Source organism: Mustela erminea, chromosome 19 (assembly GCF_009829155.1).
Source record: "Mustela erminea isolate mMusErm1 chromosome 19, mMusErm1.Pri, whole genome shotgun sequence".
Taxonomy (NCBI): Eukaryota; Metazoa; Chordata; class Mammalia; order Carnivora; family Mustelidae; genus Mustela; species Mustela erminea.
Window position 1 is genome coordinate 6,164,884 of NC_045632.1, and position 27,070 is coordinate 6,191,953.

The window sequence follows — 27,070 nt, forward strand, 5'->3', positions numbered from 1 at the left end:
GGAGGTTCCATGACAGTTGGAGTGATTCCAGGAAGTTAGGACGTTGGCCATGGATTCACACTCTAACCTGTGTGAGTGACAGGGGGACTGGACTGGGGCTGGGTCAGGGTGGGGTCCATGTGGGGTATGGGCAGAGTCAGGGTTGGGTCGAGAAGAGGTCATGCCTGGGTTTGAGAGATGTCAGGACTGGGCAGGGGTGGAGTGGCAGTGGGGAGGGAGTGACCAGTCAGAGCAGAATCAGAGAGGGGCCAGAGTAGGGTCAGGGCTGGGCAGGGCTGAGCCAGCCCTGGTGCCCCTGAGGTCAGTTCTTAAGTTTCTGGAGGGTGTGAGATCTGAATTTGTAAGCCCCTTCCTATCTGCCCCTACTCCACTCCACTCCCAGAGCGTCTGAACCAATTTCCTCCTTGTATTCCCTTTTCCAGTTCAATGTCCCTCCTAGCTCTCTTTCTCATCTGTCTCTGTCTCTCTTCATCTTTTCCTGAGGCCTTGGGGACCAAGAGAAGGTTGGACCCATTCCCTGCCCTCAGAGACCTGCAGCCCAGGCTTGGGAGGGGAGGCAGAACAGCCACAGCTTGAGAAGGGCTCAAAAGTGGTCAGTGGAAATGCAGGAACTCCAAGTATGTGCAGCCTTTCCAGTCAGGAGTGGCGATATTGCAGACTTCCGTTTCCCATATCCTTCCTTTAGGTTTTTGTGGTAGCCTTTTGGAAAAAAGAAAGAGGAAGGAAGGAAGGAAAAAAAATGTACAGACTTTTATGTCTTTAATTACATGAATATCAAACTCCTCTGTGTCTTGTTTTCCTCATTTGTCCAAGGAGATAATGGTATTTCAGAGAGTTGTCTTAAGGATAAAATGGGTTGGGGCGCCTGGGTGGCTCAGTCATTAAGCGTCTGCCTTCTCCTGAGGTCCTGATGATTGAACCCCATATCAGGCTCCCCAGGGAGCCTGCTTCTCTCTCTCCAGCTTCCCCATGCTTGTGTTCCCTCTCTCACTATCTCTCTGTCATAAATAAATAAAATATTTTAAAAAAGAAAAGGATGAAGTGGATTAAGAACATGTAAAAGTGCCTAGAACCAATCGTAACCAAAACCTGTTGGATTTTTTTACACTTCGCAGATACTGATTTCGACTCACCAAGTTATTTTCTCCATTCCCCAAGCTCCTTCCCAAGTCCTAGACCCGTATACCCAACTTCCTCTGAAATCCACACTGAGAGGTGCCACAGAAGGACAGGAAGGAATTAGTATAACTAGATACCATGAATGTCCCCACCAGCTCATTTATTCTCACATTCCATCATTACCTTTTTCATTAAACAAATAGCAAAGGGTCTATACCAGCTGATGAGGGGTCAGTGGGAAACAGAAGATATTTGTTGCTGACCCTCAATGAGGTCCATTGGAGAAGACTGGTAGGGAAAAAAAGTAGTGGGATAAGGGGAATCACAAGTCTGTGACAGCAGTGAAGAAAAGTTGCATGTTGCACGGTGTGTGGCTTTGTCCAAGAATTGAGGCTTGGCTAGGCTCAGGAAAGGAGATGCGGAAGGAGTGGCATGGGAGGGTGGTTAGGGCATTTTGGGCACAGGTGGAAGAAGAGTACAACAGGCAGAAGGAGCAGCCTGAACTGTGTGTGGAGGTGCTGAGGTAGGGAAGCTCTCAGTGTGAAAGGGACCCTGTGAAATCTAGTGTGGCTGGACATAAGTGAGCAAGAGAGGTGGGGCAGGAGTCCCTGCCAGTCGGGAAGGTTGACAGGATCACAGGGGCTTGGTGGATGTAGGGTATAGATGACACCATGGATCTCGGCCTCATGAACATGCTTTGGAGCCTGTGTTGTAGCTGTGTGTGTCCTGGATTGAGATTTGTGACAGGGTCTAGATAAGGGGATGAGGTTGAGAGCAGAGATGGAGCTGGGGTTTGGGGAACAGGAACTGGAGGAGGGGGTTGGAGACAAAACAAGTATGTTTGGGCTTCAAACAGGGTTGTGGATGGGGGCCAAGTTGGGTATTAGGGTTAGAGATGAGAATGAGGATTCATTTAGAATCAGAGACCGGGCTGAGGTGGGAATTGGGGTTTGGGTGGGGGTGGGGAGATGGCTGTGGGACAAGGGGATTGATAATGAGGTAAAAGGCAAGGTCTGGGTGGGGGTGGAGATGTGGCCATGGTCAGAAATGGTCAGCAGTGGTTTGCAGTGGTTTGCAGGTGGATCCTAGCCCCCAGAACTCTCTTCTTTCCCAGCCGACGTGGTCTCTTCCTGGGACGAGGACCGCAAGTTCATCCTGCGGGGCTGGTCTCTTGTCTTCAGTGTCCTTGCAACCCTGATGGTGCTCAGTGTGGTGGATGGACGTCTGGTCTACTTGCAGGGCTCTTTTACAGGCCACCTGGGCATCTGGACAGACTGCAGGAGGTACAAGTGTGCCAACCTGGGCCAAGTCACCGGTCAGTAGGCGCCTGGGCAGGCTATGGGATATTTGAGGGAGGGGGTGTATCAGGACGTTATTTTGGGGCAGGAATCTCTGGGGAATCTCTTTGGATGTTCTTGGGAATGTTTAGAATTCTTGGGAGGGTCTCCGGAGATTCCCTAAAGGCATTGTGAAGGAGTCTTCTGGAGTTGTATATGACTTTTGAGGAAACAGGGAAACAAGACTGTCCTAGTGGATAGGAAGAGCATCACAATTGACAGAAAACCAATCTTTCTCATGATTAGATGGCTAAAGACACCATCATTTTCTCCCTCACTTAAAAAACAATCTATTTATTTGAGAGAGAGAGAGTGCAGGGGGTAGGGGCAGAGGGAGATGGGGAAGGAGAGAGAGTCCCAAGCCGACTCTGCATTGAGCCTGTGGTAGGGCTTGATCTCAGGACCTGGAGATCCTGACCTGAGCTGAAACCAAGAGTCAGATGTTCAATAGCTACCCCCTTCCCTCATTTTTTAAAATAGTGTTTTTTTTTTTTTTTTAAAGATGGTTAAAGAGGGGCGCCTGGGTGGCTCAGTGGGTTAAAGCCTCTGCCTTCGGCTCAGGTCGTGATCCCGGGATCCTGGGATCGAGCCCCACATCAGGCTCTCTGCTCAGTAGGGAGCCTACTTCCCTTCCTCTCTCTCTGCCTGCTTGTGATCTCTGTCTGTCAAATAAATAAATAAAATCTTAAAAAATAAAGATGGTTAAAGAAAGATGATTTCCAGCTCCTTCAGAAACATCTTGCTTCCTTGTAGGTCTCTGTGTATTTCCAGCACTTATGAGCACTGCAACAGGAGGCAGCCCAGAACCTGGAGCCAGAGTGCCCGGGTCTGGATCCTGGCTCAACCATTTGTTGGCTGGGTGATCTTCGGCAACTTCTTTGGCCTCTCTGTGGCTCAGTTTCCTCATTTCTAAAATGGTAGTGGTAGTAGTCCCTATTAATGCATTGTTAGAAGAATTAGGAAGTTAAAACAGTGCCTGGTACATATTAAGTGCTACACCAGCATTAGCTTATTATTATTATAAGGGATTTTTTTTTCAGCCAATGCACCTACCTTCATTTCAGGTCTCAAATAAGTTTATGAAACTTCCAGAACACTGTGCGATATTAATCTTATTTATTTTGGATATCTCTTTTTTGTATACCTCCCAAACTTAAGTTGGTGTAAGTAAGACAAACATGGTTTCAAGTTATAGAAAAGTACAAAGGCCTAGATCTATCCCAGGTTCAGGTACTGCTGGATCCAGGCGCTTAATGGGTGTCATTAGGGAATCTGTCTCTTGCCACCCCTCTGTGAAGGCTTCCTCTGTGTTGGGCCTCAGGCAAGCACTGCCTGGATAGTGGCAGTGGGGACCATGAATAGCACCCAGATTCTCTCCTTTCTGTGAGCAACCATGGGGGAAAGAGAATAAGTTATCTTCCATATCCCTCAAGCAAAGATCTCAGGATTAGCACTGAGGGGATCATATTTACTTCTCTGGGATTTCTCACTCCTCCCTGCACCAGTTGCTGTGGTCAGGAAGAAGTCATGCTGTGAATGGCTGGGTCTAGATCAGATGCTTTTCTTACGAGTCAATAGAGGGGCCATTTCTGTCAGAGGCACAAGGACCAAAGGTGGACAGAGAGTTCCTTAAAAGAAAGTCAAGTTGCTGTTGCCAGAAGAATAGGAATGGATGCTGGTCAAGCAAAAAATAAATAAATAAATAAATAAATAAATAAGGTTCACAAATTTCTCCCATATTAATGATACTTTATTGGAACTTAATTACCTTGGGGGTAAATTCCCAAGAGTGGAATAGCAGTCCTTCAGAAGAGCTGAGAAGACTTTGTAAGACTTTGATACACATTCCCTAAAATTTAAGTTACTTTTATTTGAACAGGCAATATATTTACACAGATTAACATTTTAACAAGTTCAAGAGTCTCCCTCACATTTCTGTCCCCCATTCCACCCATTCCCCTTCCTGGGCGCAACCTGTGCTACTAAGCCATTTTTAAGATCCTGTGTGTTCTTCTAGTCTTGTTTTCTGCACACATGAGAAAATAGCTATGTTTATATACAGTATGTATAAACAAACATCTACACATACACACATAAACACCCACACATATGTCTCTCTATATATTGCATATATTTATCACTTAAAAACACACAAGGTGGTATTACAGATCTCTTTTTATTTTTTAAAAAAATTTTAAAAAGATTTTATTTATTTATCAGATAGAGATCACAAGTAGGCAGAGAGGCAGGCAGAGGAGGCGGGTGCGGGGGGAAGGGAGCTCCCTGCTGAGCACAAAGCCCAATGTGGGGCTCGATCCCAGGACCCTGGGATCATGACCTGAGCCTAAGGCAGAAGCTTTACCCCACTGAGCCAACCAGGTGCCTCTACAGATCTCTTTTTAAAAGTAAATCATCATTTATTGAATGCTAAGAATGTATAATCCTTTATGGTTAGTATAAAGACATAACATATAGGTTATGAGGGCCTTTTTTAAGGTATAGAAACTTGGAATTTTTTAAAAGATTATTTATTTATTTGACAGAGAGAGAGAGATCACAAGTAGGTAGACAGGCAGGCAGAGAGAGAGGAGGAAGCAGGCTCCCTGCTGAGCAGAGAGCCTGATGTGGGGCTTGATTCCAGGACACTTGGATCATGACCTGACCCTGCCGCCTCCTGTTGGCGAACCGAAGAAGAACGAGGCACAAACAAGTCAGCTGCAAGAGAAAGGGAGCAGGGGGCAACAGTAGAAAAGACTGTTGCCCCGAACAATTCCTCAGTCTCGCTTTTATTAGATAGAAACAGTAACCAACAGAAGGGCCGAAGAAGGCAAACGTTAGTCATATGCCTTGTAGATAAACAAGAAGGGGGGCAAAATAGGTTTGTACAAGCAGTATAAAGTTTATAGTTGAACAAGCACATTCAAAGGACTTATCTAAGTAGCCACAGGTGCTCTCCGGGAGGAAAGGGGAGATAACGGAAAAATGAAGCAGGTGGTTTTCCACCCTGAGTGAACCAGGGCATCCCCAGCCGCTCAGCTTCAAGGCCATATATCGTCCTCTCCCCCAGAGGCCTGTTGCCAGTATGTGTTTTTCTTAAGGCTGTATCTAAATGTGCTTGGTAACTAGTAAAATTTCCCATGGGTTATATTTTAAGTAATACATTGTTCTGAGGGGCAGTTGCATGACCCAAAGGCAGAGGCTTTAACCCACTGAGCCACCCAGGCACTCCAGAAACTCAGAATTTTTATGTTCTAATTTCCCTACCTTTGCCTCTGAGATTTTACCAATTGCTTCTCAGCTTTGGGGAGTTCTTCTCCCTCTAGATTTTTGGCGAAAATTCAATAGTGGTTGTGTGTGTGTGTGTATGTGTGTGTGTGTGTGTGTGTGTGTGTGTGTGTGTGTGTGTGTGTCTGTGATTTTAATATGGGGTTTGCAGAGAGAATTGAATCCTGTGCTCCTTGCCAACCTATGGAAAGAATCTGAATTAGTCAAGAGTCTTTGAGATCATAAGTAACAGAAACTCTAACTTGAAATAGCTTGAGTGAAGGAATTTATGGTTTTATTTAAATGAAAAAGAGTGGGAGTAGGAATGCTTTTGGGCATGGCTGAATTCAAGTGTCCAAGTGATAGCATTAGACATTACTACCTGTCTATTCCTTGGCTACTTGAATTGGCTTCACTCTCAAGGCTCCACATGGTGGTAAGTCAGGATCTAGTTAGAAAAACAGATAATTCTAGATGCTTCAGAGGGTAGTTAATATAGGGACAGAAGAAAGAGAGGTGGTAGTATTACCAGAGCCTGGAAGCTGGAGCCATATTGAAGGCATAGACTCATGGTAGGATTTGCTTAGAGGTGACTAGAATCATAGGGGGAAAAATTCAGTTACTGCTAAAGACACCAGCTGAGGGGGTGGGGTGGGGAGAGGGAAATAAATACACTGGCCTGTCCTCTTCTTCCAGAGCCAGTCTTCTACTGTGCTGCGCATTAGCCAAACAGTATACTAAGCCAGTGAGCAAAGGAAGCTCAGAAATGCACTCCTTGCAGTAAAGAACAGGGAAGGGTGGGGAGTGGATCTGAGAGCAGACAGACAAACTGGCAGAACTACTAACAATGTGGCCTCAAGTCTGGCAGGAAAAAAAAAACCCACAAAAAGTTTCTGCAAAAGTCTTGTGTGGTGGGTCACATGAGCACCCCAAATCAAATACAGCAGCCAGAGCAATGCAATGCATTGATCAGCTTATTAGTGGGGCTGAGAGTGGTGAATGGACCTTGAAGCTTACACCACAAACGTCTACTTCTGACCAAAACACAGGTGCTCCATTCTCTGGGATGACAAGAGCCAGGGACTTGAATGTCATCTCAACTCTCTTTCTCCTGTCCTCCTGTCTGGTTCCCTTTCTTAGTTTTACTCTATCATATCTCAAGCACCCAGGAGACTGGGTCTAAGGCTCAGGCAGCCCCAAGCTTATAATCCTCTTGACTAAAAGAAAGAGTTTTTGACAGCTTCAATTAGAAAAAGTCCCAGGGGATAACTGTGTGGCTCAGTCGGTTAAGGGTCTGCCTTTGGCTCAGGTCATAATCCTAAGGTCCTGGGATCAAGCCCAGCATTGAGCTCCTTGCTCAGTGGGGAGTCTGCTTCTCCCTCTGCCTGCCATTCCCCCTGGTTGTGCTCTTTCTCTCTCTCTTTCTCAAATAAATAAACAAGATCTCTAAAAAAAACAAAGAAAAAAAAAAAAAAACCCAGAGCAGAGCTTGGTTGGTTGGCTTTGGTCATGTGCCCATCTTTAGGCCAATCACCATGGCCTGAGGTATAGGGCACTGTGATTGGCTCAGCCAGGGTCATGAGTATCTCTGTGGCCCGGGGAAGGCAAGGTATGTCATGAGAAGTCCTCAACCAGGATTTTGTGATTGACCCCCAGAGCACTCTTGCTATTCTGTATATATGACCAAGCTTTTACTTTCTGGTTAGGTTTCTGGTTATGTGATATTCAGTTTGCCAGAAGCAAAGCAGATGGAGTCTTAGCTTATTTGGCTGTAAGAGTCTTGCACTGTTCATAAGTAGGCAAAGTAGGGAAGAGTGAAAAGGAGATGCAATTCTCAGAAGGGGCAAAATTTTTGTTCTGAAATGTATATTGGATAAATAGCAACTTAAACTGAGTGTGATTATGTTTTAGGGTATTTGGAAGTTTTTCTTGTGTGTACATATCTGTGTATGCTCTAAGGGTCAAGGTAGGTGATTTGGAGAATATCTGTGGGGGACTCTGGGATGTGAATGGGGATAATATTTGGGAGGTTCTGGGAGTGTAAATGGGATCCCTAGGGGACCTTGGGATGTAAGTGGGGGAGACTATAGCAGAAGTAGGGGGACTTTGGAGACTAGGGATGACTAAAGTGTTTTGAATAATTTTGAGGGTGCTACTGGGGATGTCAGGGTACAATACTGAGGGTATTAATGTGAGTTGCTGTGGGATGCCTTTGGGGGTGTCTGTGGGGATGACTCTAGAAATGACTGAGATGATTCTGTGGGGTGACTTTGAGGCTGTGAGTGGGAGTGACTTAGGAGTCATCTGTGGGGTCACCTTGGAAGTATTGGTGGAGTTGATTATGAAGGTTCTGGGGTTGACTTTGGGGTTGGTGGGGGGTGATTTGTGACAATTTTGAGGGTGTAATTGGGGCTGATTTTGACTACACAGGTGCCTAGGGTGACTTTATGAGAGTCATTTTGGGGTTTCTAGGAAGGTACATAGGTGATGGGATTGTGGGTAAAGCTGAGGAGGTCTGTTGCCAAACTTTGGGGGTGTTCATTGGGCTGCTGCTGGGGATGGCAGTGGGATGAGATTGGAAGGTGACCTTGAAGAGTGTCTGGGGATGACTCTGGAGCATTTCCTCTTCTCTCTCTAGTTCTCATCCATATGAGCATGGGCTTCATGATGCTGGCCCTGACCCTGTGCTTCATCCTCCTCCCCACCATGGGCCTCTCCTTCCGGCCAGTGTTCCGACGCCTTACTAAGGTCGACCTTGTCTTCAGTTTTCTCAGCTTCAGCATTGGTAAGTGTCGGCTTGGGGAAAGAGGTGCCTTTCCCACCACCAGTATTTCTCCCCACGACTCTCTTTTTGGCTTTGGTAAGGTGTACCTCTAAAGTTCTGTCCTGCTACCTTCTGGGTCTGTCTTTGAATGTCATTTAGGGTTCTCTGCCACACTCTTTCTGTGTGCATCTCAGTTCCACTTTACCTTTTGCAGTTGGGGTGAGTGTTGGGGGTTATGTCTCTCTCCCCTTCCTATTTCCCCTCTTTCTTTCCACTTCTGTCTGGGTATCTTTCTGTCTGTCACGGGAGTGTGTGTGCGTGTGTGTGCGCGCGTGCGTGCGCGTGCACGCACAATGGCTGGTCACAAAGTGGGCGGGGGGGGGGGAGAGGAGAGGCTGTCTCTTTTCTCTTTCTGGGGGGGTCCTGGGGTCCCTGCCCAGCCATGTGTCCATCTCTGGCCTCACCCCAGTGCAGGGTTCCTGATTGTTCTCAGTCTGACACTCTTTGTAGTCAGCTGCGAGACGTTGCAGCCGAGGCCACAGATATCCTACCTGGTAACCACTTACCTGTGCTGGACTGCAAGCGCCTTGATGCTGTGGGCCGGTGAGGGCGGTGCCTCGGGAGGAAGGGGCGGTGCCTCGGGAGGGCAGGGGTCGGAGCCCGGGGGAGAACTGGAGGCAGGGCCCGGGGCTGGATAGGGGTGGACCCGAGGGGAGACGGCCACGAGGCATTGGACAGGCCCTAGGGCGGGACTCCGAGTGCAACCGCTCACTCGGCCTCCCCGCACCGCTCCCCCCCCACCCCCTTCCCCGGCCCGCAGGAGCTCTGAGCTACTTAAACCATGTGGGCATGTGGAGCAAAAGGACGTCCTCTAAGGAGCGGCGGGTGAGTTATCGACGGTGGGCTTTGAAGAACACCCTGAGAAGCGTGTCCCAACAGCAGCCTGACTCGGACCACAAGCACACCGTGGACCTGCCCAAGGCACTCACCCCCTCAAGCCTCCCGAATCAGTCGCACGGAGCTTCTCAGGATACTGACCGATGACCACGGTCAGATACCGGGCCCATCCCCTTACTCGTGGCCACGTGCCCGAAGAATGTGCCCCCATTCCTCGAGCTACCCTTTCCAGCTCTTTTCCCGCCCACTGAATCTCTGCTCCTACCCCTACAGTGCGACAGGGCCCCCTTCGACTCCTAAATTGTCTTCTGCGCAACTTGCCGGTGTGCCCCCCACCCCCAACCTAGCTAGGGCCCGCCCCTGGGTGACAAGCCCCCTCAGGCCACGCCCCGAAGCTGCACTACAACGTGGGAACTCCTCCCCCTCCAGGGCGAGTCACGTTCCCAGTGGGAACACTACACTGCCCCCCATTTGATGTAGCTGCACCCTTCTGGGGAACCAGCTTCTCCCCCAGAACGGCATGGCTTGTGATAACACTTCCTACCCCCCCCCCCCCCCCCCCCACCTTACTGACTTTTCCGACACGATAAAACGTGGGAGCCTCATAACCTTTAAGTCCGACCCTCTATTGCGTTCTCTCCCCCAGGGCAGGGTCCAGGGTTCAGAGTGTGTGAACCTGTATCGAGTCCCTTGCCCTTGCTTGCCCTTTGGGGTATGAGCCTCTCTCTGCGGGTTTGTCTACACCTGTCTTGGCTCATTCGTGCACACCTCCTGCCGAGAGCCTGGGAGGGCTTTAGACTGGGCTGCTGGGATCCCCAACTTCCAGGTTCCCAGCGTCTGGGAGGCCAGAGGACAGCAAACGTGATGCGAATTTGATGCTTATGCGATTTTACTGGGGTAGAGAACATATGGGGGCATTCAGGAATTGGCTGTCATGGTCTCCTTGATCCACTCCAGGTGCGAGATCACTTTGGTGTAGATGGCGGGCATACTGGGGCTGCCACATGGAACGTGGCCCCAGGATGTGATACCTTGAAGCACACCATCGCAGATCAGTGGGCCCCCTGAGTCACCCTGCAGCACAAGGCGGAGAGGAAGAGGAAAGTCAGCAAGGCCCCGGGGTCTGTGTGTGAACCACCAGTTCTAACCCCCGGGCTCACAGAGTGCAGACAGCGACTCCCCAGTTCCGGGAAAGACCCAGTTCTCTCCAGAGTCCACTGCCAGAGGGCCGGTGGGATGCTAACAGAGGTGAACTCTGATGTGGAGGAGGGAGATCCATGGGACACCAGGATGAGGGTGTGGGAAGGAAGCGGGGCAGTGGGGAGGGCACAGAGGCTGGTTGGGGAAGCTGGAGTTGATGCCTGATTAGCTCTCAAGTCCAGAACCTGAGTCCCCTCCCCCAGCACCAAGAGGCCTGGGGGTAGGGGGTGGGGCAGGCTGACTCACCGCACAGGTGTCCTTGCCACCCTCCAGCTGTCCAGCGCACAGCATGAACTCTGTCACCTTCTGGGTGTGGGCCTTGGCACATAGATCATTGGACAGGAGTTTGAGGTCCACACACTGGAGATCGTCTGGGTATGTGACTACAGACCAGACAGAAAAAGGGCTGTGACCAGACCCCAGGTGGCTCCTCAGACCCTGAGTCTAGTCCCCAGCTCCCTCCTCCCTACACCCAAGTGCCTGGACCGGCTCTAGCGTACACTCATCTGGTTCAGTGCTACCCCAGCCAGAGGCATAGCAGGTGCTCCCCAGTTTGGGTTCCTGAGTGGGCAGGTCCAGGACCCTCACGGCGTCTGTAATCTGGGCCGGGGCTGCCAGGCGGAGCAGCATGAGGTCATGGCTGTAGTCCTCTCCCGGGAGGCGGGTGTGGTTCTTGAGGAGACTCAGGTTGAATTCAGGGTGTGGAAAGCTCTCACTGACCTGGACAAACTGGGCTGTGTCTTCATGCTCAAACAGGTTGTGGCGACCCAGCCAGAGCTGGTAATTGCTGGGGAGAGAGGGGGCCCCAGGGAATGAGGAGAGAGGAGGGAGAAAGGGAGATGGGGCCAGGGAAGGTCCTGAAGACAGAGAAACAAGGAGTAACCTTGGAGAGAGAGAGAGACAGTTGGGAAGATAAAGGGCTATGAAGAAAAGAGAGTGAGTGAGAGACAGAAGGATGTGACAAGGTCAAAGCCAGAGACAAAGACAGGGAGAGTGAAAAAGAGAGAGCACAAAGGGAGAGAGGGGATGGGAGGCAGAGGGGGAACAGTGAGAGACAGAGCACAAAGGAGGCAGAGACAGTAGAAGGAGGGAAGGAGCAGGAGGGAAGGAGCAGGGGTGAAGGACCACACAGGGAGGAGAAGGAGCAGCAGGCTCAGTGCCACAGGGACAGGAAGCAAAGGGAGAGAGTGAGGAACACAGGTGGTGGGGGTGGAGGGCAGGCTGAGAGAGAACAGGGAGGGAGGTCAGGGAGGCAGAACAGGAGGGGCAGGGAGGGGGCCTGGGACAGGCTCAGCTGCAGCAGGGACTGTGGGGCTGGCTCCCCAGCAGCGGGTGGGTTGGCCGCCAGCCCAAGGTCTGCTCCACCTCCCTCCCCAGACTTTCTCCCCCTTTCTCCTCCTCTTTTTTCTCCTCCTCACCGGACTCCAGCTGAAACCAGCCCTTCCCTGTGTCCCCTGGAGGACATCACTGTCCTGGAGGGAGGGTCTGGGTACATGAGAAGCGCTCCCCCCCCCACCCCCAACCCCATGCACACGTCAGGAGAATCCCTTCCTTTTCTCTGGGGATCCCCCTCATTCCCATTCTGGGGGTGCTCAGCAGCGATGCAGGAGAGGGAGTGAGGTCTGCAGCAGAGGGACCCAGAGGTGGACAGATGCAGGGAGACACAGACAGACAGACACAGGACAAAGCCAGTTACTAAGAGAGACAAAGACACAGGGCAGGGAAACACAGGAAGACAGTTATAGGGAGAGCCCAGAGACATAGGCTGCCATGGGAGGACCTCCTGGGTGGTCCCTGCCATTCTCCATGGGCCCCAGACCAGTACCATCTTTGTTTCCCTTAGCCCCCCAGCTTCCCCTTAGGTGAACCCAGGGTCTGTGCCCAGTTGCTTATTCCTGTGGGAGCACAGACATCCACCCTCCCCACACACCCTGTCTCCACTCACTCGTTTATGCAGTGGGCAGCTGTGAGCACCCACTGTGGGTGCACCAGGACACCCCCGCACTGGAACTTGCTGAAATGGTACAGAGCTGCCTGCCAGGGTTGGGAGTTCAGCTCACAGTCCCAGCCTCCTATGATCCGGGACTGGACTGGGGGCGCGGCACCTGTGGAAGGGGTGCTGGGTCAGGGCAGGTGGGAGGTGGCCCTCGGGCTGGGGATACTGGGCTAGGAAAGGGAGCTGTGATGTGGGGTTGGAGGGACATGAGGGCAGAGGAGCAGGGCTGGAGGCCTGGGGAGATGAGCAAGGGTGTGGGGGATTTCTGGAATTCTAGAGCCATCCCTGGGATTATGGATTGGTGACGGGTCCTGTGTGGAGAGACTATGCTGAGAACAGAGCCAACCACAGGGATCAGGCAGGAGATAAGAAGGCAGTGTGTAGAGTAGCATATGTGGGGGCCGGGTGATATGTGGGTGATTTGGGATCTTGGCCTGGGGAACAGAAAATTGTAAGTTCTGAGAGGGAAAAAAAAAGATTCTAGAAATAGAGGATATATGCCCCAAGAGTGTCGTTCAAAAGCTGGGGAGGAAGGATTTAGGGGGTTACAGAGATCCCAGGCTGAGCAATTGGTTAGGGCCCAGGTTGGGCTTTTGGGGGTCTGGAAAGATTCAGGGGAACTTTCAGGGAAACTAGGTCTGAGAGGCCAAGAATAACACCTGGGCTGAGGAGTCTTGGTGTGATTTGAGGTCCCTTGATTGGGACTGGGAGAGGGTCCCCTGGGCGTCCAATGTTCTTGTAAATGGTTTTGTAAAAGGGGTGAAGCCATGGAACTGGGGTTGGGGTCAGGACTGGGAGGGGGCTTAGGGGAGACAGAGCTCCATGAGAGTTCCTCTGGGATTGGGTGATTCTCATGGAGATGGGGTTCATCGTCTGCAGGTACAGGAGGGATCTGGGGGTCTCTCGGGGGTGGTGCCAGATAGGAATGAAGATGGAGACTTACTAGGGCCAAACAGCTATGGGAATGCAGGGAGGACCCACTCGATGTGGCGTTTTAGAAATATAAGCTGGAGTACTTGGTGGGTGGTAGGGCAGGATAGCTGGCCTGTGAAGGTATTTGGGGATCCTGGAGGGAAGTCGGGAAAACCAGAGCCATACAGGAGGGATGCACTTGGGGAGGGCTGGAGCATGGGGAGGAAGGACATTCCAGAAAGGAAGGAGCCTGTAGCTGGGGGTTCTGGGTGTTCTTCCTCAGGGAGAAGAGGGGGTGGTGCTGGAGCAGGGTTCACAGACAAGGAGTTGGGGAAGGAGGAGATATTTGTAGAATTCTTATACCATGATGGGGGGCCCCCCCAGAGTCACGAGCCAGAAAGTCTGTTTGGGGAGAAATATAGGTGTCTGATGGAATTTGAGGGTCCTGGGAAGATTTGAAGGGAGCCAGATGCCAGGGACAGGAGGACGTAGTTGAGAGCGGACAGCCAGATGGGAAAAATCACCAGGGTATAGAATAATTTGGGGACTCAGGAGCCCAAGCCATAGAGAACTAGGGGGTGGGTGGGGGTGATTAGGATCCCAGGGCCTGCTGGGATTGGGGGCCCTCATTGGAAGAGTTGGAGTCCCCCAAAGAAAGAGACAGAGATAGCCCAGGCTCTGCCCCTTTGGTAAGGGGCAGGAGTCTGAGCAGGAAGAGGAGAAAGTTCTGGGGGTCCTGGGAGGGGGCAGGGACCTATTGCAAGAATGAGGACTGCAACCAGGAAGAGGGGCTGGAACTTTAGGGGCCTGGGTCTGGGGTGGAGTGTGGGAGAGAAAGAAGTTATGGGGGGTGAGGGCAGCATGAAAGTCGGGCCCACTCCCCCACCCCACATCTTCCCCACTGTCTCACCAGTCCCCGCCACGGACAGGGCAAGGCAGAGAACCAGGAACCACATGGTGACCACGGGCAGGCTGGTGGTGAGCTCGGAGCTTGGAAGCCTCCCCAGGAGTGTTTTAAAGCCCTCATCCCCCCTCCCACCCTAGCCCCACCCCTGCCCTGCTGGCAACAGATACTGGCCAAGGCCCTGCCCCTGCTGCCTGGGGGCTGGACACCTCCTTCCACCCCAGAGCTGTGGAAGGGGCGGGAGACCGAGCACCTGTTACACGCTGGCTCTGATTGTGCTAGAATGGTTCCTGGGGCCTGAGGTCAGAGAGGGCAGGGCTTGGAGCTCCTGGGCCCCTGCTTTTGGAGACAAGAGCCGGTGAGGAGAGGTGTGGGGGGTGACTGGGACAAGAAAGAGGAGAGTGGAGGAATCAGTGACCACCAATACAAAGCCCCATACATTGGAACCCCAAGGAAAGTCACACACCTGAAGAACCAGTGCAACCTCAAACACCAGCGGTGGGGCTCTGATTCCCTTCTTCATGCACCACCTGAAGCCAAGATGCCAGTTTCTCAGCTTCAGCTGTCTCTGAAACGTAAGCTTTGGCTTTCAAAACACCCTGATTCTGGGGCGCCTGGGTGGCTCAGTGGGTTAAGCCTCCGCCTTTGGCCCGGGTCATGATCCCAGGGTCCTGGGATGGAGCCCCGCATGGGGCTCTCTGCTCAGCGGGGAGCCTGCTTCCCCCTCTCTCTCTGCGTGCCTCTCTGCCTACTTGTGAGCTCTGTCAAATAAATAAATAAAATCTTAAAAAAAAAAAAAAAAAGAACACCCTGATTCTTATACTCCCCGACTCAGGATCTAGGCCCTACCCTACTGTTTCTCTCCAAATAAAGTCTTGGATCTACCACCATCACCCTAGTACCCCCAGATCGAGAAGTATGAAGTTTCAGTGGTCTCCCTGATTATGTTCCCTAGCATTTCAAAACCCAGTGTCCCCCTGCCCTTCAACAATGTTGGGATCCCATTACACCTCACCCCTACTCCTTGTTCCCCTGGATGCTCAAGGTTATGTCCCCCAAAGTCCCGCAAATTCCAAACTCTCTGCCTTCCACGGTCAAGGGCATCTTCTCCACAAATTCTAATTCCCCTTCCCCCAGTAAAATATTTAGGTCTCAGGAGCCAGGTTCATGTAGTTCAACATCGGGTGACCTTGAAGATCACACTTGGGGGGGATCTCTGTTGAGAACTGGGAACCAGATTCCTGCAGCCTCAGTGTTAAATTCATAGGCTCCTGACACCTTCCCTTGGCTCTTCAGTAAAATCAAAGTACATCGCAGGGTAACCCAGTCTCCACTATGTGTCAGGAAGCCCGCCCAAGGAAAGGAGAGCGTTTGCCATTTTGCCTGGCTACCAAGAAGTCTACAATGAAGTCTCGAAGAAAATGAGGTCATTCTTGATCATCTAGTGTGCTGGGTCCTCTCACTGGGGTCCGGAGATATATTTGCCCAGTGCCAGGCACTATTTGAATCAGTTCATATGAGCTTCCTCATCTAATCCTTACAGCCCTGTGAGGGAAGCAATACAGTAAGTTCTGTTTTACAGATGGGAAAACCGAAGCTGAGGGGCACTGGGTCTTTTCCTCAAGATTACACAGGTGGGGGCGCCTGGGTGGCTCAGTGGGTTAAAGCCTCTGCCTTCGGCTCAGGTCACGATCCCAGGGTCCTGGGATCGAGTCCTTCATTGGGCTTTCTGCTCAGCGGGAAGCCTGCTTCTCTTCCTCTCTCTCTTTGCCTGCCTCTCTGCCTACTTGTGATCTCTGGCTGTCAAGTAAATAAATAAATCTTAAAAAAAAAAAAAGATTACACAGGTGATCCTATGTGTATGGAAATGAAGAGAGCCCTACCTCCTGCAGTTTCTCTTCACCTAGGCATTGGGGTGTGGGTGTAAAGGAACAGTGCACAGTGGCTCTGGGTCTCCTCACAGTCTCTGGCTCCCACTTCCTTTCATCCCCAGGAAAAAGTCACAGAAACTCCTATAGAGAAACTTGCATCAGCACTCTTGTTATTTCAGTGTTTAAAATGGGTGAACTTGGACGCCTGGGTGGCTCAGTGGGTTAAGCCACTGCCTTCGGCTCGGGTCATGATCTCAGGGTCCTGGGATCGAGTCCCGCATCGGGCTCTCTGCTCAGCAGGGAGCCTGCTTCCTCCTCTTTCTCTCTCTGCCTGCCTCTCTGCCTACTTGTGATCTCTCTCTGTCAAATAAATAAATAAAATCTTAAAAAAAAAAATGGGTGAACTTGAGCACCGGCCCTGGCAAGGGACAAGTCCTTGGATAACATCTGTCCCTTGGACAAATGAGGTCTTGAGGGTTGGCTCAGTTCTCTCCCCAGTCAGGATGGGGCTGCTGGTCAGCTCTGGGAGCTTCTTCTCAGAGACACAAGATAGGAGACCAAAACTGTCAGTTCCTCTTCATGTTTTCCTTAATCCACTCCAAGTAGCTACAGACTTTGGAATAGACACCAGGCTTGGTAGTAGTGTCACAGGGGACATCACCCCAGGACACAATGCCCTGCAAGACTCTGCCACAGACCAGGGGTCCCCCAGAGTCACCCTGTGGGGAAAAGGGAAAGTGTGAATGGGAAACTTCTGGATCCAGGGCCCCCATTCCTATCCCAATCACCCTTCACAATCTCAATCAAAATCTAATCCAACCCCACCCCATGCAATCCCACCCCACCTCAACTCAATATAACCCAATTTAGCCCAAACCAGTCCAACCCAACTGCAGCCTAACACAAGTCAATACAACTCAGCCAACCCATGTTCTATCCTTTTCATGTAACCCCACCCAACCCAATTAAACCCCTACATCTTCCCCATTCAGAATCAAACCAGACCTACGCCCATCCTCTTTGCCAACACAACCAATCCTAGTCATCATCATGTCTTTCACACCCTAGACAAAGTTTTCCCTATCCTCCAGTTCAACCCTAAATATTTTCCATCTAAATCAAACCAGGGGCACTGGGGTGGCTTGGTCGGTTAAGCATCTTACTCTTGCTTTCAGCTCAGGGTCCTGAGATGGAGCCCACCACAGGGCTCCAGGCTGCAGTCTCCATGCTCAGTAGGGAGTCTGCTTGAGATTCTCCCTCTGGTCCCTCCTCACCTTGTGCTCTCTCTCACTCCCTAAAATAAATAAATATTTCTGAAAAAAAAAATCAAATCAAGCCCATTCATATTCCTTTTTTAAAGATTTTATTTATTTTTTAGACAGAGAGAGCATGAGCAGAGGGGCAGAGGGAGGAGAAGCAGACTTCCCGCTGAAAAGGGAGCTGGATGCAGGGCTCGATCCCAGGACCCTGAGATCATGACCTGAGCCACGCTTAACCGGCTGAGCCACCCAGGTGTCCCAAACCCATTCCTATTCTTAACTCAAACCCAGGCTACTCCAAACCAATCACCACATCATCCACCCCAAACACAACCTAATCCATCTCCAACCTCACCCCCATTCTAACTGCTCTTCCTTCTCCATCCCCAAACCTCTCCCTGGCATCTTCTCTGGCCCAAAGCAAGCACAACCTGACCCCATCCCTACTCCCAAACCTGTCCCTCTACCCCATGGCTCTGACCTCACAGGAGGCCGGGCCTCCGCCTACTCCCCCCACACACACCATAGAGGCCATCAGGCACCCTGGGTAGTCCTTGTTACAAGATGTGGCTGGGGAAACACTGATGTTGGCACAATGCAGGGTATCTGGGTATCCCTCACGGGGGAGACAGTGGACTTGGAGTGAATCCGTATTTTCAGGCCCTAGTCTCCTTCACCCAAGAGCCCTGGAGAATAGGATCCCTAGAGGCCTGACACCCAGCGCCATCCTTTCACTCACCTTGTGACTCTGTGCTCCCTTTGGTCCCAGGCTTGTCATTAGACACCAGGCCCTTGCCGGACACCAGGCAGGCCTCACCCCGTTGGGGGCAACGTGTGGCAGCGAGCGCCACGGGGCATACGTGCAGGGAGAGGGACGCGGGCCGTGTCAGACATAGCAACAGCAACATGTCACAGCGATGGCTGCGGGCTTCGTAGTGTGGGTGTGGGATGACTCAGGCCACAGTGCACAGCCGCTTGGGACCACCGCGCTTGCGCAGATTGTGTTTGCCCAGGTGCACTCTCATGAGGCTGTGAGGGCGGGTGAGGGCAGGTGATTACCTGCAAGAGGAGTGAGGAGTGCACAGAAAGATCAAAGAGCGAGCGAGCTGGGGTCCCCCCACCTTCTGAGAATCTGGAGACGCCATACACTGTCCAAGGCACTGCAGCCAATAGTTTTAGGCCCTGCCACTCAGAGACCAAGGAGATGCACCCCCACCCCTCCCCTGCTCCCGCCCTGGAACTCAACCCCCAGGTTCCAGCTCCTTCCTCCGCAGAATCCAAGATGCTCAGATCCCTAGACCCTTGCTGCATGCCCCTCAGGACTTGGAGCCCTGCCTTCGTACCAGGTTTGGTAGTGGTTTGTAGACCACACCCAGAGTGCAGAAATGAGGGAAGCGCCACAGCTGAAATGCCCACGCTCAGATAGGGCCACTTGGCATGGCTGGGAGTGGGGCTCACACTCCTCACTTCCCAGTATCTAGTCAGTGTCATCCTGGGCTGCTGGGAGGGGGGCAGAGGAGGGTCCCTGAGGACAGAGTCCTTTTCCTTGGGTCCTACACCTTGCTTGGACCCTATCTGGGAGGGGAGCAGAGGAGGGTCCCTGAGGACAGAGTCCTTTTCCTTGGGTCCTGCACCTTGCCTGGACCCTATCCATACCATGCATTTTTCATTTGTGCTCTCCCCCAATCTCTTAAGGTGTCCCTGTCCTTGAATTTTCAGCACTGCCTTCTCTCTGGCTTTTACCACTGCTGCTTGTTTTCTCCAGAACTGTCCCCCTGCCCTTGGCCCTCACCTGTTTACTACAGGATTCTGGGAGAGCAGGGAGGTGGGAAAGGACTAGAAGTCAAGAAGTCCTCTGAGATTAGTAGAGACAGCAACATTGGATACAGGTTCCAAAAGATGACCACTTGGAACCAGCCACTCAAGGTCGCCAAGCTGTCACAGACATCAAATGGATGTGGCCACTCAATACGTATGACATGCAGTCTTGGCTTCAGAGTCTGAACATCTCAGCCAAATGCAGATATGGCCACACAAGGTCATGGGCAAACTTGGGAACAACCAGTCTCCCGAACTTAGGAACTGAGGAAGAGAGCACTTTAAGCTTAAATTCACTTGCATATACATGGGTTGAAGTTTTAAGAATCACAGCATATTAATAGACATAGCTGAATATGAACAGCTACAGCAGTGGCGTGTGTGCCTGTGCGTGTGTGGGCACACACACCCACACACCACAGACCCTGATTTGCACGTAGAAGTTCACACCTAAATTTACAGTCTCTAGGGGTGGCTGGGTGGCTCATTGGTTAAGCGTCTGCCTTCAGTGTGGGTTGTGATCCCAGGGTCCTGGGATCAAGCCCGGCATCGGGCTCATTGGTCAGCGAGGAACCTGCTTCTTCCTCTCCCTCTACTTGCTGCTCCCCCTGGGCTTGGGCATTCTCTCTCTCTCTGACAAATAAATAAATGAAATCTTTAAAAAAATAAATTTACCGTTTCCAGTGTGGATCTGAATATACCAGTCACAGACTTGCACACTAGTGCACAGGGACTGGACAACACGGTGGGCTTCTTAATAAGGGTACATGGGGAGAGACATACATATGAACTCAGACCCTCAAAGACTTGTTCACAGACATGAGTCTACGTATAGGGGTTAAATCTGGAATGTTAGAATAAAGGCCCTAGATCCATACGTGTTATCTGTGAGCCTCTGAGCAAATTATTTGACCTCTCTGGGCCTATGTTTCCTCCTCTGTAAAATGGGATTATTGTAAGGATTAAATATGTGTGTGTCTATGATGTCTGGCTTATTATAGTTGCTTAATAAAGACTAGTTATTTTAAATAAATGACATAGATTTACTTATGTAGGTGTACATGTGGATAATTAGGCTCTGGACAGAAATTTAGCCAAAGTCAGTCAGACATATGACCAGGCTCAGATGAAGAGTCAGGTCAAAATTGTGATTCTTCTTCAAGTGTGGGGATTCAGAGTAAGAGACATGAATCCAGAGGGCCAATACTCAGATGTGGACCCATTAGATCAGACCCCAGGGAAACAGTGCACACAGGGCTAGATATCTAAGGTCAAAGACGTAGCCGGAGACACAGGGCAGGACATATTTTACCATCTCCAGATGAGCCCCCCACGCAGTCACTGGTGTTCAAGGTCACTGGGTTTCACATAGGGAAACCGGTTCACACATGTGGGTAGGGTGTGGACACACAGAGCTTTGAACCCCCCCCCCCCCACTGCACCATGCACAAGGACATAAACAGGGATATTTCAAGGTTACAAGATTATGATCTGCTGCTGGGCAATGGGGATATGACCTCTGAAGTTCACGCAGACACCCATCCTGGGGCAGGAATTTGCAGAGCCAGACCAAAAACCCATCCTCTGCCTGCCAGGGTCAGGAACTGGGCCAAGGGCCCTGGCAAGGTTGGGGGAATGCGGATGTGGTGGACAGGGGGCTTAACAAGGGAAGGGCGGGATTGTTGTCCTGTGAGGAAGGACAGAGGGTGCAGGCTGAACCGCCGGGTGTCGAGGCTGCTCCTGGCCAGTACAAGCCGGAGGGGGGTGCAGGCCCCAGCTGGGTGCAGCAGGCAGGCAGGAGGCAGGGAGGAGAAAGCACAGAGAAAGCCTGAGGGGAGGCTGGCAGCAGGGGGGAGCTTCAAGGGGCGCCCAGAGGCGAGGGTCATGTGAAAGTCCACCCTCCACTTCTCCAGAGTAAAGGCATCAGGTTACAGTAAAATTCTCCATGGGTGGTAGTTGAACATGGGTTGGAGTTTTCCTGCCACCCAGGGTCACCTTGACATAGTGGTCACCCCTCCCCAGCCTCAGCCCCTTTCCCTGTCAAATGAGGCTAGTAGAGACCACCCCACAGAGATGTTTTGAGAATTAGGGGAGCTCTGGCATATTATCCTCGTGGCTGCCTGGCATCTACCCAGCACTCAGCCCACTTACAGGACACTACCCTGGACTAAGTATCTTCTCATGCCTCACCCACAGGACCAGATTTAACCCTTACAACTCTGGGGGCGTCTGCTGTTATCTCCATATCACAGAGATGTTAAGTCACCAGAACACAGCGAGTTGGAATTCCAGCCCAGAAGTCTGTGTTCGTGGCCTCTTAACACTTGTTTAAGGCTTATGGTGAGCTTTTTTTTTTTTTTTTTTTGGCTTATGGTGAGCTTTATCTACATTATGCTACTGAAACCTCACCATTACTGTCATAGGTAGCTGCTGTCTTCTAGAGAAGGCACTCTAGGTAGAGAGAGGTAATTTCCTCAAGGTCACACAGCAAGGAAAGGGCAGCCCCAGAACTCGAACTCAGGTCTGTGTCACCCCAAGGACTGTTCTTGTTGTCAGAAGCGCAAGAGGCCCCAGTTGACATGGGGACTCCAGGGCAGCCCCAGGCCTCTGACAGTCTTAAGGTAGGGTGAGGACTCTGGGAGGGGGGGAGGGGGAAAGTAGAAGACTGTAGGGCCTGGATTTGTTCTTGATGTTGGGGAGGGCGACGACATTCCCATAGACCCAGACCTGACCTGGGCCCACCTCATCTGCAGATATCAGCAGGAAGGAGAAGGTGAGGAGAAGCCACATTGTGGAGCAGGGACAAGGGTTCTGTTGAAGTCTGCGGAGAGGAGAGAGTAAACCCGGTTGAGGCTGGACACTTGGGCCCTCACCTGGATCCCTCCAGACACAAACTCATCCCACCTGCTGCTTGATAAACTTCTTCTACCATCTTTGCCCCCCCCCCACCCCAGACTGCTCTTCCCCCCCGCCCCCGGCCTTCCCAGGTTCCTACCCACCCCAGCCTACCCCGGTTCTCCATCTCTGAGGGTTGTGTTGTTCCTCCAGGCACCAAAACAGACCCTCAGGTGCCCCCAGAGCCTATCAGGCCCCAGCACCATCCCACTTGCTCCTGGATCTCTCTCCATGCTTAAGGCTCTGGTTCAGAACACGTTCTCCCCCCAGACCCTAACCCAGCCTCCTACCTGGCCTCCTGGGTGCCCATTGCCCCCCACCCCTCCTGTCTGTCTCTCCAATCAAGTTCACACTCCCCAACCTACATGGCCTTGCAGGGTCTTTCTAGACCCAGAGCTGACCATGTTGCACTCCTGCTGATAGCCCTCAGGATATCGCCAGCACACCCAGTAAAAAGTCCTAGCTCCCCAGCCTTACTTTCGAGGATATGAGTGGTTTCTCTCTTTCCACCAGGCCCTCTGAGGGGGTCTCTCATAAGCTTGCCCTTCTAGATGCAGCTGATTCTCCCATTTTCCTTCCTTGATGTCATGCCTCCATGCCTCCTCCTCCCAGGTATGCCATTCCTTTCAGGATCCACTTGACTTTGAGGGATTTTCTGACCATCTCTAATGAGTGGTGTCTGCCTCCTCCATCAGACTGAGAACTTGCTGTAGGCAGGCCTGACCTGACTGAACACTGGATTCCTGGTGAAGGGTCCAGTCCATGGGAGGCCCTAACAAGCTTTGGGAATGAATTAAAGCCTTCCCCTTATCTTCCAACTTCATATTTTCCCTCCAAGGCTCAGCTCCCACCTCTTCCAGGAAGCCCTGAGACCTAGCAGATGTCTTTTCTGGGCCTTACAGCCCCTGGTGTACCTCTATCACATCACAAATCCCCAGGAATGCTCATATAAGGTCATCTCTGTGTCCCCAGCCTGGGGCCTGGCACCTGGGGAGATTGAGCTGAGCTGACCTGAACCCTTGATAACTCCTGACCTTTTCTTAGCTCTGATACAAGAGCTTTGGGGGACATCCTCCTGATTCACTCTATCCCCCTCCTCCCTGGCCCCTCTGCAGCTCCTTCTTGCATCTCCTTTCTTTGTTCAGGTCCAACTTGAGGCTTCAGTAAAGGGCACATGGACCTAAACAGGTACCCTTGAAATTCAAGTCCCTCAGGGCAGTGTATGTCTGCTTTCTGGGACCAGGGCATCCAGTGTCTCCCCTAGACCAGGGCAGACCTGTGTCTTCCTGGCTATCTCCCATTCCCCCCATCCCTAGCTCTTGTCTCAAAGATCTCACCCCAAAGATCCTCCAGCTTCATCTGGGGCAGTTTGGGTGCCAGAAGAAGGGGAGCAGGCACCTGAATACCTGAATTTGTAGCCTCTGGCCCCACCTAGAGTCTCTAGGGGGTAGGGTGGGGAGGAAGGTGGCTGAGAGTCAGGTTTACAGGTGGGGACACCTAGGTGGCTAGTGGGGTGGGGGACAAGGCCTAATGAGCATTTATTAGGTTGATGCTTTTGTCTGAGTCTATAAGGAAGAATTCCCTGCCAGGGACAGTTCCTAAAGGGAGAGGAGGCAGGAGGGCAAGAGCCCCAAATCAGAAGAAATCAACAGATAGGACCAGCAATCTGGAACCTGGAACCTGGAATTGAGGTCTGGAGTATAGAAACTGTATTCTAGCGCCATGTTTCTTATGCCTGGGGTAAGGTTCTGAATCTCAGATTCTGGACCTGGATCTGGACCCCTCAATTCTGGGATTCTGAACCTTGGATCTCTGATTTTGAACAGTGGAGTTTGGATCTGGATCCCCACTTCCTGATTTGGGGTTTTGGATTCAGATCTCTGATTCTGGATCTGGGTGCCTTTGGCTCCTAACTCTAGATCCTGGGCATTGTATTCTGGATCTTGGGTTTTGTACGTTTTGTTGTGGATCTCCAACTCTGGACTCCGAATTTGGTGGTCTAGAGTCAGGCATTTATGATCTGAAGTATAGAGTATGGATTTTGGAGTCTGTATTCTGGAGTTTGGGTCTGGAATCTGGATCCTACAGTCTGGTCTTTGAGTGATAGGTCTTAGTCTTGGATTCTAGATCCAGGGCCTTTGAATCTAGAATCCAGACTAGGAGTCTGGAATTTGGTGTTTAGCACCTAGGACTTGAGGTCCTAGGATCCCTCACATCTGTTGTGTGAAGCCTGGGGCATGAATGGTAGATTTTAAATTTTGAGTTTTAAGGCCTGGATTCTAGAGTCTGGATCTAGACCTTTAAGATTTCATGGATTAGTTTTGGAATGTAAAGTATGGAGTTTCAAATCTACATTGTTCATTTAAAGGGCTGAACTGGGAGATATGGGCCCGAGTTCCACAAGTCAGAGATTCCTAGAATCTTCTCTGTAATATGAATTTAGACACTGGTAGATTGGAGTCTTTAATTTGGATCCTTTAATTTGGATCAAGAGATTCTGCATTTTGAAATCTGGATTCTGCTTTCTGGAGATCATTATTAAAATGACTCAAAGCTTTGGGAATTCCAAGTTGTCTTCCAATGTCTCAGGACCATAGGAGGGCCCTTAGCAATTTTCTAGAGTCTGTGCTGGCTTGTATAACTAATGAGAAGGCACGGAGAGCAGGAGGGTCTGACCACAGATCACCCAGTGAAGGATGGGACCTACTACAAACATGGTCCCTCTTAGTGTCTGGAAAGCCATTACCTATATGGGAAGAGGCTGCATGAACAGGGCTGACTGTTTAGGGGATCAGTGGCCAATGCCTCCGGGTCCTTGGCCCTTGATTTCCCTACAGATAATATGTGAGAATGATGGCATCTAAGCCACCAGATGTCTTTGGGATATTCCTGAACCACTGACCCCCAGTTATTCCAGAATCTTAGGGTCTCAGTTATTCTAGAATGATTGACCCTCAAAATTTCTAGCCTACTACATCTCCAGATTCTAGAATCTAGAATCTAGTATCTAGAACTAAAGATACCTAGAAGTCTAGGACCTCGAACACTTTAGAACCTGAGGTTAAAATAATCTAGAACCACGAACCTCCACATATTCTAGAACCCTAGATCTTCAGATGTTCTGGAATCCCCCCAGACATTAGACATTCTGGATTCCCAGTTGAGAAGCTATTCTAGAACTCCTTTGTCCCTTCATCTGGCAAAAAAAATTCTTGCTGACGATCTCTAGGACTCAGTGGGCTACAGCTTCCGTTAGGCAGTTCCTGTGTACCTTATCTCATTCATCCTCCTGACAGCCCTGTGGGGGTGGTTATCATGGCTTCCTTCTTAATGTGGAGAAAACTGAAGCTCAGAGAGGGGTGTCATAGGCAATGGTCATGCAGAGGATGCAGAGGAATCCAGCATTCTGGAGCCACCTCCCTCTGTTGGATCTGGGTGGTGAAGAGGGGAATGAGGTGAACCCCTGGGGTAATCACCATGAGAACTTCCCTGGTGTCAGGCTAAGCATTTTCCATCATGATCGCATGTGTTCCTTTCACTCAGGCAGGTGTTGTAAGCATCCCCATGACACAGATGGGGACACGGACAGATCTCAGACCTAGCTCAACGCAGGCTCACAGGCTCATGGGGAGGGCACCCCGCCCCGCCCTGACACGGTGACGTCAGCGCCCCTCCTCCCACCCACTTTGACCTAGACAGACCTGGGCTATCGATCCATGTCCTTCTGGGCCTCTTTCCAGTTGTCCTTCACCTCCACAGGCGGCCCGAGTCCTGACGTCTGCCTTGCTCCTCCTCTTCCTCCTGAGAACACTCCCTGAAGCCTGAACCTCTCTTGTCTCAACTCATGTGGTTCAACCACCAACCACACAGGTCTCCTTCATCTGACCTCGAACTCCAGCCTCTGGCAGCCACCTGCTTCTGGGCATCCTCCCACCCGCAATGTCCTCAGGCCCTTCTCACTCACAGTGTCCTAACTCATTTCTCTCTCTCGCCAAACTCGTCTTCCCATGTTTTCCATCTCAGGGACAGCTCCACTGTTCACCCTGTCCTACGGCCTGTCCCGCAGGCACTGTCCCCACACCTTCCTTTTCCTTATCCCCTACAGCTCAATGGTCTCCAGCCCCATCCCTTCTCTCCATTCCCTTGGCCTGGCTGCAAGTCAGGCATCCTCCTCTACTCCTAGACCCTCACCTCCAGCCTCCCGTCCTCTATTTTGTCTCCTCCCACCCATTACCAGGTGATCTCAGAAGGTCTCTCTACACTCAGAGTTGACTCCTTTCCTCCCCTTCTCATAGCCCTTCAGTGGTGACTGCATCACCCCTGGACAAGGTACCTGCCTTCAGTGAGTCATTTGAGGCTGGGATCCCCTTGTCCGAACAAGTCTCATCTTGAACCCCCTTCCCCATGGAGACAATCATTGTGTCCCTCCCGCCCTGGAATGGGACTGGACTCCTGGTGCCTGAGGCTTCCCTTCACCCCTCCCCTCCACCTTCAGCGTGGGACAGTGGAAGGTGGTGTTTCAGAGTACGGGCTCTGGAGTCAGAGAGCTCCACCTCACTGCTTGCTAGTTTGGGAGATTCTGGTGTATCTTCCTTTCTCTGCTTCTGATTCTCATCTTTAGAATCAGATAATCAGAGGGTCTCCTTGTAGAGTTTCCCAAGGAGTGTCTAAGAGCCACTACCTATAAGGAGCTAAGGGCACTATTAATTTCACTCCATTTCACACACTAACAAACAGTGGGGAGGGGAAGGCCCCAGTTGTTCAAGGTCATCTAGGCTGCAGAGGGGAGGGGGCAAGAGAATGATCCAAGGGATCCTTGGGTGCAAAGCACCAC

The 27,070-nt window shown here is 51.2% G+C and overlaps 3 protein-coding genes across 3 annotated transcripts; 1 reads left to right on the forward strand and 2 right to left on the reverse strand.

Moving 5' to 3' along the window:
* The first annotated feature begins 35 nt into the window (after positions 1–35).
* On the forward strand, positions 36–10,133 carry LOC116579969. Its single transcript, XM_032325971.1, has 5 exons — positions 36–71; positions 2,234–2,434; positions 8,359–8,505; positions 8,959–9,087; positions 9,305–10,133. Exons 1-5 carry the CDS (start codon positions 50–52, stop codon positions 9,526–9,528), a joined length of 723 nt encoding a protein of 240 aa, XP_032181862.1. The 5' UTR covers positions 36–49; the 3' UTR covers positions 9,529–10,133.
* A 115-nt stretch (positions 10,134–10,248) lies between these two features.
* Positions 10,249–14,508, reverse strand: KLK1 (kallikrein 1). Its single transcript, XM_032325970.1, has 5 exons — positions 14,400–14,508; positions 12,527–12,686; positions 11,082–11,368; positions 10,828–10,964; positions 10,249–10,455 (listed from the first exon to the last, which is right to left on the reverse strand). The coding sequence occupies exons 1-5, from the start codon at positions 14,443–14,445 to the stop codon at positions 10,300–10,302; spliced, it is 786 nt and encodes a 261-aa protein (XP_032181861.1). The 5' UTR covers positions 14,446–14,508; the 3' UTR covers positions 10,249–10,299.
* A 2,322-nt stretch (positions 14,509–16,830) lies between these two features.
* KLK15 (kallikrein related peptidase 15) lies at positions 16,831–26,017 on the reverse strand. Its single transcript, XM_032326335.1, is given in 6 exon segments — positions 16,831–16,983; positions 18,005–18,159; positions 18,263–18,552; positions 18,867–19,015; positions 22,084–22,162; positions 25,938–26,017. Coding segments are annotated over 5 exon segments (795 nt in total). The 5' UTR covers positions 22,132–22,162; positions 25,938–26,017.
* Between the last annotated feature and the right edge of the window lie 1,053 nt (positions 26,018–27,070).

Excerpts from the sequence above, each read along its gene's own strand:
- LOC116579969 (XM_032325971.1), top strand. The coding sequence starts at position 50 with ATGGATTCACACTCTAACCTGT. Across the intron at positions 8,506-8,958 it reads TTTTCTCAGCTTCAGCATTG|GGTTCCTGATTGTTCTCAGT; the intron begins GTAAGTGTCGGC and ends ACCCCAGTGCAG. Across the intron at positions 9,088-9,304 it reads CGCCTTGATGCTGTGGGCCG|GAGCTCTGAGCTACTTAAAC; the intron begins GTGAGGGCGGTG and ends CCCGGCCCGCAG.
- KLK1 (XM_032325970.1), bottom strand. The coding sequence starts at position 14,445 with ATGTGGTTCCTGGTTCTCTGCCTTGCCCTGTCCGTGGCGGGGACTG. Across the intron at positions 11,369-12,526 it reads GCTGCCCACTGCATAAACGA|CAATTACCAGCTCTGGCTGG; the intron begins GTGAGTGGAGAC and ends CTCTCTCCCCAG. Across the intron at positions 10,965-11,081 it reads TAGCACTGAACCAGATGAGT|TCACATACCCAGACGATCTC; the intron begins GTACGCTAGAGC and ends TCTGGTCTGTAG.